The 13,313-nt window shown below is 33.0% G+C and overlaps 1 protein-coding gene across 1 annotated transcript; it reads left to right on the top strand.

The window, feature by feature from the left end:
- The first annotated feature begins 328 nt into the window (after nt 1-328).
- LOC134698071 (gamma-aminobutyric acid receptor alpha-like) lies at nt 329-12,850 on the top strand. The gene is made up of 8 exons (XM_063560361.1): nt 329-419; nt 2,041-2,108; nt 3,112-3,338; nt 4,995-5,077; nt 7,747-7,887; nt 9,971-10,123; nt 11,753-11,988; nt 12,596-12,850. The coding sequence occupies exons 1-8, from the start codon at nt 329-331 to the stop codon at nt 12,848-12,850; spliced, it is 1,254 nt and encodes a 417-aa protein (XP_063416431.1).
- The last annotated feature ends 463 nt before the right edge of the window (nt 12,851-13,313 follow it).

The raw sequence follows: 13,313 nt of genomic DNA, 5'->3' as shown, positions 1-13,313 counted from the left end.
GTAAAAAAAATGTAATAACTGTGTAAAAATACATCACGGGCATATGCATACAACATCACTGACTAAAACCATACAAAAAATTAAGACGACAACACTAAAATTATTGTAAGTGATGATACTAAATACAATGGATATATATATAATAAACTTTCCCCTTACGTTTAAATTAAGTAATATATAAATGAACAGGAAAATAAAATGGAAACAACACTGTAAAAATTGGTGTTTTCATTTTCGTATTTTCTGTCCTTTTCATTTTCTAAATGAAGAAACAAAACACTACCATGAACTGTTTATATTTACTTTTAGTTATCTCCTGGTGGTGTGTATGGGAACAGACAGCTATAAAAGTAATGTTTCCATAGTTTTAGACGAAATATTGTCGACGTATGAAAAAGATCTTAGACCTGGTTTTGGAGGTAATTTATACAGCGTATCATACTTAAAAATAAAGGCATTTTTAGTTTACCGCTGTTCAAAAGTCATAAATGGATTGAGAGAGAACAAATTTTGGTTAGACGCAAAAACCAACGGAAATATTTAATCTATTAGAGGGTAAACAGAACACCAAAATACACTGAAGTACAACAAAAACAAACGAAAATACAACAAACATACTTGGAAACGAACTATTTGAAAACAACTACAATTTTTGTGACTTAGTACCGGATATTTAGAAAACAAAGGTTGGGTTGAATCTGGTTGTATGACTAGCCAACATGATCCAGCTTATGATGTTGGCTTCATATCTTGACTTACATCTTAAAAGTGGCAATGAGGGTCGATTGAAAACAAAACTTTACGACAAAAAGATGATTTCAACTTTCCGATTGTGAACTTTCCATTTCTAATTAGCAACGTTCAAGCAGCACCAGCATACGGGGTATATATCTCCTAATTGATACGTTATTCCCGTGCTTGCTTTTCCTATCATAATTTTCTTGGTAGAGGGTTCGCTGCTCACAAGGAAGATATTAAACCAAAAGTTCAAAATGATGAAGTTCTCGACCGTTATGAAATAACCGTTTCAAAAACGATATGGGATATGTTCCTTACCATCTAACGTCGTAACTACAATACCCTTCCCTTTCATGAATTTGACCTACCGAATAAGACTATTTACCGGATTTTTTATCACATCAGCAACACGACGGGTGCCACATGTGGAGCACGATGTGCTTACCATTCCGGAGCACCTGAGATCACTCCTAGTTTTTGGTGGGGTTCGTGTTGTTATCCTTTAGTTTTCTATGTTGTGTCATGTGTAATATTGTTTGTCTTTTTGTCTTTTTTATTTTTAGCCATGGCGTTGTCAGTTTGTTTTAGATATATGAGTTTGACTGTCCCTTTGGTATCATTCGTCACTCCTTTTATACGGCAATATTGAAAAATATCGCTAAAACGACAATCCTCCGTCACTGATAAACAGCATAAACAAACAAAAAAACAATCAGCACAGAGAAAAACAAAAATAAATAATTTCATTTTAGATACAAGTACCATGATTAAAATTGTGTATGCCAGACGAGTGATTCGACTACATAACAATCGATTTAAATTAGGCTCGTATAATGTAAATTAAATATCGACAAATAATGAGGAAGTAGGAGAGCATTGATAATCAGAACTAAAAATTCAGATTGGTTTTGCCAAAAACAGCTACGGAATTCTATTTCTGTGTTAGAAAATCCTAATATAAGTATTTTAAAACAATTCAATGTCTCGTAATCAGTTGATTCAGTATTAATCATTAAAATATTAAAAAATATAGACCTTAAATCTACTTATTTCTTTATAATTAGGCGTATAAAACTTGTATTATGAAGCCAATCACATTTTCTCTGATGTCATGATTATTGGTTAACGTGAAATCATCGTTTGTAAACTGTTGTTCTTCGTCTAAATAATTCAAACCAATCATACCAAAGAAAGAATGAAATTGCTACAATTGGGAGCCTTCGTATGGTTCTCAAGTTATCGATGGCTATATAATTGTATCTGAGACTCTTGAACATTTAAATGTGTTTTATATTTTAATAGGAAATCCAGTTGAGGTGTTGACAGATATATATCTGAGGTCTATGGGCCCAATTTCAGAAAAAGATATGGTACATGTATTATATTTTCTTTTATAAAGTTGTATTTATTCTCCGCTAACAAATTAAAAAAATATCTATAAGCAAAGTAAGTGACGTTTTATGATAAACCTATCAGTTTATTAACCCTTAGGAAAGTAAATGTGATTTTCCTTAGGAATCATGCAAAACGTAAAAGTATACATTGTTATTACCAACAACAAGATAACACTATTTTTCACTCATTTATTATTTTTCATTTTTTATCAAAAAGACGATGTCGTAAATTTAAATCATATGGTGAAATCTAATTTACCTCGAGTTGTTTATTGAGACAATTTACGGCATTGCGTCTTTCGGGTGTAACATTATAGTTTAACTATGCTCAACTTCATTTAAAGGAAATGCATTTTTGATTTATGTAGAGCTTCATGTCTGTTCAGTTAAAAATACGATAAATTTTAGCTTATTCAAACTGTTTCTGTCAAAAAGCCTCTGCTTTGAAGTGTTAAGAACTGTTAAGGTTTTCTTCGTCTAATTTCTTTAAAACGTCCCTCTGAAGCAAGTAGTTTGAATAAATATATTGCGAAAGCGATTTGTTTTACAATTTAACGAAGACAGTTTCATCGCGAAAATTTCCACCTTCTTTACATCTTTTTTGATAATTTTGTTTTTGTTTTCCGTGTGGTAAAGAGTTACGTACCATTCAACTCAATGGAACGACTGTTAATCATGTACATAAATAATTAACTTAAACTCAAACACATTATGGAGGAATTAACTCATACGCATTCATCAGTTTTCTTCAGAACGTTTCGTGCCCATTTTCAATGTTATTCTTAAACGCATTGGAACACACTCTAGTTAAATATAAAAATGAATACAATATTATGTCAATATATAATATAAATAGTATACTTTTTTTTATATTTACCTGGTAATATTGAACAATTAATATATCTGTGTCAATGAATATAATTGCATGCATGAATAATGTTGAAAACAGCGTTTTATTTCAAACTTATTTCTTTCAAAGGTGTATTCGATTGATATATACTTCAGACAACGATGGATGGACGAACGCTTAGCAACTAATTCATCGACAGAAAAAGAAAACATTTCTGTCAGCATAAAAATTCTTGAAAAAATATGGTTTCCTGACACAGTTTTTTACAACGGACGCAAATCATATTTACATATGGTTCCTACGCCAAACAGATTCGTGCGCATTGGACGGAATGGATCTATTTACTTCTCACAACGGTAAGATCAATCAAAATATAACGTGTTTGAATTTTTGATTTTGATTTTTTATTAGTTTCATTCTGCAAAGAAATTTCCTCGGAGCTCGATATTATTGTTATTTTACCTTTTAGATATGTTTTAGCGTGTCCTTAAATAATCCATCGTGTGCAGAAAAACGTGTCATTTCCAACACTGATGAGAATAGATATTTACAATTATATTACTTATGTTAAAAATGACTTCTACCAGACAAAATACATTATTTTTTTTACTAGTATATCGCAGGTTGCCAATCTTCTATTTAGTATACTAAGTAAGAAAAGAGATATCGTTATATGTCTTTTTCTCCTCTAATAAGAAAGTGACATTTATGTAACTAGGAAATATTATCGAAAGTTTGTAGGGCATTATTAATTCTACAAAACTTGGTTAAAATTCTAAAACACGAAATCTCGATTACGGAAGAAGTAATTCTTGAGAAAAAAATGAAGCACAGAATATTATTGTATAAAGCTCCGAAGCGTTATAGACTGATCTTTTCTTGTTGTACTCAACAGTCAGTTTTGTCTGCCGCTGCAATAAATTGCCTTATCACCATTTTCTGCTGCCTAGTAACGACTTAATCTGCAGTGTTCTTTGACTGACTCGTCTCCCCTTCTTCGACTAATTTCTGTTGACATCAACCTAACCACCCTTTTCATCCTTAAGTTTGTTCTTCCTTTAAATGGTTAGCGTATGTATGACGAGTTTGTCTTGATGATATTTTATGAAAAAAAGATGTGGTATGATTGCCATAGAGCCAACTGTCCACAAGAGACTAAAATGACACAGACATTAAGAATATAGGTCACTTTACGGCCTTCAACAATGAGCAAAGCCCATACCGAATAGTCAGCTATAAAAAGCCCCGATACAACAATGTAAACCAATTCAAACGAGAAAACTAACGGCCTTATTTATATAAGGTTTGTTCATATTGAATATGTGTCCTAACACGAACTGTGAACCTATTAGACTTAGGTCAGACGTAAAAATAAAACGATCATTTATCAATGTAATTCAATTTTTACAGTTTTCGTAAGTTAGTTTAAGGTTCACCTCAGAGAAGTTTGATGTATAGAAGAACGGTTAGTTTTGTCTATAAATGAGGTTAAACATGGACCCATTTTCATTAACGTTATGGAGATTTAGTACTCGAGTTTTATTCTCTAAATTGAATTTGAGATTAAATGTTTGCTTATACTGTGAAAATACAATTCAAATCATCCGCACTTTCTGTTGTTCTTATAACTAGAGAAAAACGATCAATTGGCACGCAAAAGTAAAACAAAATAGAGAACAAATATTAACCTATACCGTTGCTATTTTATGAAGCAGACTGAAGTAAAACTTACAAAAACCGAAAATTATAACAGTGAAAGTTGCAATACGTTAAGATAGATATTCCTGGATAGTTTTTCAGTCTATCATAATTAATGCCATAGTTTATTTTTGAAACCTTCCGGCAACCTCATTCGACCTTTCTCTTCAGGTTAAGGTCGGGACTTTCAAAAATTACTATCGTATAATTACGATACATTGAAAAAATATCTATAAATTACGAAATATCTATAACATAACGGTTACAGTTAAAATAACAAATCATTTTAAGAGGTTGTTTTTGATATTTTGCAGATTGACAGTTCGTGCAATATGCAAAATGGAACTGCACCATTATCCTCTAGACTTCCAGACATGTCCGTTATACTTTGGAAGTTGTAAGTGTCTTTATATTAATAAAAAAAATAGACAAGTTAATGTATTACAGTTATTATAGGGTGTATGGGGATTAACATTATAGAGAATAACAAGCAAAGAACATATAGGGAAAAATTGACCAAATAATAAAGTGTATTATACAATGTCTTTTGATGAGGTAAATATGTAGTTTTATTTACTTTTTAAAAACTGATATTCACTGAGGCCAACCAAAACAAAAAACACTAATTGTGTTTATTCCATCACGGTTAGTAAGGTCGTCATATCGAAGAGCGTTTAGTACAGTGATTTTGTAATAGTTTTGTTAAGTTGGTCATGGATTAGTTATGTTACGACCCGAAACGATTACCTCTGTTCTTTACAAATGAGCAGATAAAAAGCAAATTAAATGTTTGAACCTTTATTGTAAGTCAAACTTTCTAAATTGAAATCATATTTTTACAAGATTAACGCAGGATAACCAAAATATCCAAATTGGTATGGTTTGGTTAAGCGATTGACATGGTTCAGTTAAGACTCTAGAACTTCGTCATGGTTTTGATTACATTTGTCATGGTTTAGATCCAATAAGTACATATGTGTGGCACCTTAATATTGATTGTTTGAAGGCGATCGTGAAAAATTAAAGTTACACAATTAACTAGTCGATTAAAGGGGGGAAAAAACCTTTTGATCAAATTTGATGGGTGTAAACTGCAAATCGTACATTTATATATTTTTGTGTTCAGCGTGACGCATTACGAGGTCAATGGAAATATCGGGTGTCCATCCTTTCGTCCGTCCGTCCATCTTTGCGTTCATCCGTCCGGTCTCACGTTTACAATTCTAGCCGGATTATTTATGAAACATATATCCTAGTTTTATAGTACTAATTTTTGGGCTTGTTCGAAAGTCGGTGTCGTTCATTTATTTTTTAAAGCGTTATGCCCCTTGGAAACATTAGTTATATTTAAATTACATTGCTAGCACTCTCAAATGTACAATTCTTGTCAGAATTTTATGAAACTGACATCATAAGTTTAAATTAGCAATGTTTTGGACGAATTTAAAAAAAATAGTGCCTACTTTTCAAGAGCTGTGTCCCTCAGAAATATAAATACATTGAGAACTGTATTTTAAGAGCTCTCATATAAACAAATCATACCATGAAAGTTAAATCATTGGTAATTATATATCAGCAATGCTTTGCACTGATTTGAAAACTAGTACCGACAGATTATTTTTTTACTGTCTTACTCTTACGTTTTGCAACTCTAATCCCGCAGTCCCACTAGGCCACGATCGCACCTAGATCTGTAAATAAGGCATTTTTTTACCATCGTAGTGACGATCGTGTAGATCACAGTAAGGTCGTAATACGTCGGGGTGAGGTCTTCAATATCATGATAAGCGTGACCAACTTTTAACATGTTCAAAACAGTCGTGGTGCGGTCGTGGCGAAATCAGGTCGTAGTAGAAGCGTAGCAAAAGTAGTAAGATCATGGTGAGATCGCAAAGGGAGCTGTGCCATTGTAGCGAGGGCGTAGCGAAATCGTGATTCTAATCGGAGAGACTGTGCTACGATCTCACAGCGACGTTACTACGATCTCACTACGGCCATAGCGTTCTCACCGCAACCCATGTACGCTTCCACTTTGACTATACCATGTTTACCCCATGCTGTTCAAGACCATAGTACGATTCAAGCACGCCCAGTCCGACCTCATCACGCTATCCTTATGAACTAACTACGTTCATACTACGACCACTATGCTCATTATCATTTTCACATGAAATACCGGTATATAAAAGCTCTCCATGATTTGTTTGTCTGTATGTAATTTCGACCTCTTGTCCTTTTTCTCCAACGGCTCAGCCATGCTTGAGACATCTATGTCATCCATGCTATCGTTCACTAAAATATCGTCATTTGAGCTTGATGGACCAGCTACAGGTTGTGATTCAGGTTAGTTTGGTCGGTCCGACATCTCTACTGGATCGTGATTCGTTACTATTAGTGCTCCCTCTGCCTCTTCATCTACTCCTTCTACCACGCCCACGTATTCTAATTGCAGTTACCGAGATTCCCGTTATATTTTGAATGTTGTAAGTTTCTTATCAACCATAACGTTACAGTTACCTAGATTCCCGTTAAATTATGAATGTCGTAAGTGTCTTATAAATCATTTAACTTAATTACAAAGATTCCCGTTATGCCATGATTGTTGTTTTACAAGCGTCTTATTCACCATCTTAGTCATTTTCTCCACGCTTTGAAAGAAGGACTTACATTAAAAACTACTATTTAATTTGTACACCAGATGCTCATTATAACAACCAATGTCTCTTTAGTGATGGCCGAAGCATTAATATTTGTAAATTTAGAGCTAACATTAAAATGAAAAGCTTATCAACCAAAACAGGCAGTAGACAAATTAATAACCGTTCGAGTTCCCGTCACGCTTGTAGTCATTTGTGTTTTAGATATAGGAAGATGTGGTATGAGTGCTAATGAGACAACTCTCCATCTAAGTAACTATTTATAAAAAGTAAACCATTATAGGCCAAGGTTATCTGCTAGCAATTTGTTGTAGCTTTTTTAAATATTATTAATAGATGTACATGTATACCATTTTCTTTTTTATATTGGAAAATATTTGTGATTCGTGATGTTTCTTTCAACTTGCAGTTGCTTATTCTGAGGACGATGTGAAATACACTTGGAATTCTGGGAAAGATGAGTCTGTAGCTCTAGCGCCTGACATGACAATGTCTCAGTTTGACCTTATTAACTTCTCTGCAGAAACTTCATTTACATACAGAAAAGACGGTGAGTATATCAATCGCACAATTTTCTTTTCCGGTTGGTTGTGTGTTTTAACTCTTTTTCAGGAACCGATCATATCCGGAAATATGAAATAAATCAATACACATTTAAGTTTCTCCCACTTTTGGTTTGGTTTTCATTGGAGCTACGTGCCACTGCTGATGGAATTTTAATTCCCAAAGGGTATCACCAGCCCAGTTGTTAGTACTTATGTGCTGACATGAATTATCATTGCTATGGTTATATTAATAAACTACCTGTTTACAAAACTTTTGAATTTTGAAACACTAAGGCTTTTTTACCTCAGGAATATATTAACGTAGCTGTATTTGGCAAAACTGATATTTTCATATTCTAAGTTTCTATAATCATCTATGAATTCCAAGTCCACAATAAACAAAACTTGACAAAATTGTTATTTAATGTACCAACTTTAGTCAACACAATAATGCTCTATGCATTTTATAGAATTTGATAATTGTGAACGACAACACGATCATAGCAAATGTTTTAATTCATTTGGAAAGATCATATGTCTATCAATGAGAAAAAGAAAGTCTGGACTAAACAGAAGTTATTTGAGATGATATTTATCTATTAATTACAGAAACTATATCATTTATTCATTATGTCTAGGAGATGTCAAATTGATATATTATCTCTAATGCAGAAACAAAATGCCTTGTTATTAATTTCACAAAATGTCAGACACTTTTATCATCGTCTTATAATTCAATGCATAAAAATCATTTCTGAACTGTTGGCTTATTGATATATTCAATAACAGGCGCCTGTCAACTGTTATCCATTCGGAACTCTCTCTGCCTAACCGATAGTTAAGTGATTAGTCAGTTCAATGATGAATGGAAAAGCTAGCTAGTGATATCTACTAGTTTCGAGGAAGTTTGATACAAAATCAAAGCAGTGATTTAACACCAATCTGTTTAATTTGAATTGATTGCAGTCAATATTTTACAACGTTGTATATCTAAGTAATGAAATTCATCGCTGTCAATCAAAGGCAATGTTCTGTAAAAATAAACACCAAATGTTGGTTCGGTATTAAATGAACATGGACATTGTGTCTTCAGTTCATCAAACTTTCAAGATTTATACACTATGCATATTGCTTAGTTAGTCTACATATACACAAGCTGTACATTTTCAAATTATTCTGGAATGTACAATTCTACAGACGTTCGTCTTGGAGAGATAAGGCGAAGTGGCGACTTGCAATGTTTAATACTTATTTAAAAGAGAAACAAACTATTTCATAAAAAACAATTTAAACAATAAAAGATAACATCATTTCGCTCTATTCTAATTGTGACATTAATTTTCATTGTTTCCTCTGAACTTTCCTATTGTGACGTCATGAAGAAGGCGACCTTGCCTGATGACGTCACAGAAAAAGTACACATTGTCAACTTCCTTCAAATCTTTGAAACAGATGGATTAAAATTATCAGAGAAACAGATGCTACCACTATAACCCGTGTTGTACGATATTTCTCCACTCTCGGCACTTTAGTTATATAAAAAACTCGGCATTTAGTCCAATAGACGACCCCTTCCATTATCGTCTTTATGACATCCTTTTCCAGATATAGGGGATCGCCTGTATCCCTGCACTATTAAATTTCATCAAGCGTCCTGGGGATCATCATTAAGAAGGATAAACTATAGAAATAATGTTTGTTATATAGGTACTTAATAACAATTCGCTAATTACAGCAGTCTTGGCGAGCAATTACAATAATTCAATTTGTCGAAAAATTTGTGGTATATAGTATACTAATTGTTCAATCAATCGCTCAACATGGTACATAGGTTATGAGGCCCCTAAGCGAATGATGTTCACTACACCAAAGCTTGTGACGGAAATGCAACTAATTCTAAAGATGTCCAATAGACTACCTGATTGAATTTTATTTTTATCGTGATCATGTGCACATTTTAATTATGACACGTATCACACTTTCACAGTTATGGAAATATACACGTACGTATGTCCGTGTTTTTATCGAATTCAGTGATTTCAACCTTTTTAATCAGTATTTTGATTATTATATTGAATCTAATTTCAGTCCGACAATCCATGCTGACAGTTTATTTCAATCTAAGACGACATACGGGTTACTTTGTGATAAATATATTTGTACCGTGTATGTTACTTGTTATTTTATCATGGGTATCATTTTGGATAAATAGAGAAGCTACCTCAGACAGAATAGCCTTAGGTAAGTGTAGTAAAAGAAAGATCCAAACGGATATTACAACTCATATGTCGAAAGCAAACTGACAATGCCATAGAAACAAAAACAAACAAACCCGAAGAAATGACATAGAACAGAACAAAGAACAATACATATAAAATTTGGCTAAGCAACACGTAAAACAGTCCTGTGTAATTGTAATATCAAGTAAAGGGTGGAGAATATTGATATTGCTTTTCAACATCACATCTGTATCTCTAGTAAAATACATGACATTTATATAATCCAACGAGTTCATCTCAAGACACGTTATTAAATCTAATTTTATACACTAAAAATGCACCCCACTATCATATACATTTAGTTTTATATTCATTTTATGATAAAGCGCTTTTATCCGTGCCTGGATATCTATGACATCGCAAATTATTGGTACAGACCGATTTCTATTGAATATTGACTTGATTTTACTACTTTGATTATACGTATATTAACCTTTATTTTTATTTGTACGTTTCTTTCCCACTCGGAATAACTTAAATAACAGGAGAGAAAAATTCACAACACAGAATGAAAAACCCGAAAATGAATATTTTACAAAAAAAAAAACCAACATGTGTTTGATGACAAAGGATAGACATGAAATTCTAGTACAAAACAGACATTTTTAAATGATGTTACCACTACATACACCACTGAAAACTAAAACAAGCATTTGATAGATATAGGAAGATGTGGTGTGAGTTCCAATGAGACAACTCTCCATCCAAATAACAATTTAAAAAGTAAACCATTATAGGTTAAAGTACGGCCTTCAACACGGAGCCTTGGCTCACAACGAACAACAAGCTATAAAGGGCCTCAAAATTACTAGTGTAAAACCATTCAAACGGGAAAACCAACGGTCTAATCTATATAAACAAAACGAGAAACGAGAAACACGTATATATTACATAAACAAACGACAACTACTGTACATCAGATTCCTGACTTAGGACAGGTGCAAACATTTGCAGCGGGATTAAACGTTTTAATTTGAATCCACTTTAATACAAAATCCAGAGTTGAAACCAACGTCATGTGGAATTAACACAGTTTCATAAATGTGTTTCTTCATTGTTAAGAAATATCCGAGGATAGCGGAACCGGATTCTGACTTTGACAAGTTGAACAAGAAAATTATGTTTATTGCGACGTTAAATACGACTGAATGGACAGTATTTCAAACACAGATAAATCGTTGCAATCTAAACTATGAAGACAATGACAAAAATGCGAACATATGTATGATGATTTTTGTTTACTGAAAATGAAATTATTGCATAGCAATATAATATTTCCCACAGAAAGTAACCAATCGTTAGTGTGCAAAAATTCTAATAGCACTAGTGCAATAAATCTAAATTCATGACGTCATCAACGACAAAATCTTAGTTTAAACCAATTTTTACTCTCAAATATTATATTGCTATACTACAATAAAAGGCTTCTTGCATGAATATTTGGGAAAAATGTTCCTCGTAGAACATATATTGCACTCGCAAGCTCGTGCGATATAAAATTATACTAGGAACAATATTTCCCAATATTCATGCGACAACCCTATATCATCAAGGTAATAAAGAACCAGAAAATTATTGTATTTATTTTAAGGTACGACGACAGTATTGACCATGGCTTTCTTAGCGCTGGACAGCCGAAGTGATCTACCTCGTGTTAAATATGCAACAGCATTAGATTTGTATATTGCCTTATGCTTTGTTTTTATTCTGAGTGCGATTGTGCAGTTTGCAGTAGTTCATCGTTTTACAAAACATGGCCATGGAGATGTCGAGCCCTCACCAACTGATAACGACGAAGAAGACGAGGAATCTGAAGACGAGGCTTCAGTAAGAATAATATCAATAACATATCATATAGCGGAATCTGACAGAGTGAAATCTGGAATTAGAAAAAAATATTATTGTCATCCACCCTACCGATACATAATATTATGTCCGATAACAAAGATGTGTTCCCGTAATCGTTTGCCTTTCAATTTGATACTAAACAACAACCACATTAATAGAACAAAACACACTAACAAAACATAACAGATTGTAGATATATAAAAAAAAATGCACGACTCATACTGAAAATAATAGCAAGTATGATGTCTTCTCGACACAATCTGCTTCCTTCCTCGTCGTCTGGATCAAAAGATGATACACTGAAAACTAAGAGGGGCGAAAGATATGATAGGGACATTCAAACTTATATGTACAAAAAACCAACAGACAACGACATGGCTTTAATATAGACCAATATACAGACAATAGTACACAAAACACAACATAGAAAACTAAAGACTGAACAAAACGAACCTCACTAAAAACTAAAATGTTATTGGACAAGAAAATGAAAAGTATGTATAATTCCATACGAATTGACAATAAAGTTATTGTATTTTCTAACGCTTCACTAATTTGGTATTTGTTTTTATTTTATTCATTTCAGCACAAAAGGAATGGAAAACCTCACAACCAATCTTTCCATCCAGAAACAAATACTCCTAGTAATCGAGTTTTCCTTTGTCGAGGTGAAAGTCGTCTCCGTGTATGGTTATCAAGCTTACGTATTAAGAACCGAAGACAATTCAAAAGACGAAAGCATAGAAACAGTGTCAGTCAAATTGACAGAGTGTCTCGGGTACTCTTTCCTCTAGTCTTTATTTTACTCAACTTTCTTTATTGGAGTTTTTATCTTAAGTAGGATTTTGTTTTACTCAACAATAAAAAGACAAATACTAATCTCGTATTGGTTTACACATGTAAAGTTAAGGACTTTTCTTGTATTTGTGTTTTTCAGTTTTGTTTTATTAGAAGTGGTTCCGAATGGACGTCTGGATTAACCGAAATAAAGGCAACTGCAAATACAGTTAAACGACATAATATTTTAAAGTCATCCGTATAAGTCGGTATTGTCATTACAAAAAAAACCCCGAAAAGTCAACAAATCACAATATAGAAAACAAGAAAACTTAACTAAAAATGGGGGGATGCTAATCTCAAGCGCATCGAAAAGGCGTTTTTCACATTAAATGCTTAAAATACCAAAAACTGATCAAATTTACTGAAGAGCAAACACTCTAAAAGCTAGTTGACCAGCTGTGACAGAGCAGAATCATTCATTTAAAAATACATTCGTGTATCTATTTAGAAGTCATAAACGGAGG

This window comes from Mytilus trossulus, chromosome 14 (genome assembly GCF_036588685.1).
Source record: "Mytilus trossulus isolate FHL-02 chromosome 14, PNRI_Mtr1.1.1.hap1, whole genome shotgun sequence".
In the NCBI taxonomy this organism is placed as follows: Eukaryota; Metazoa; Mollusca; class Bivalvia; order Mytilida; family Mytilidae; genus Mytilus; species Mytilus trossulus.
This window is presented reverse-complemented; position numbering and strand designations above follow the sequence as displayed.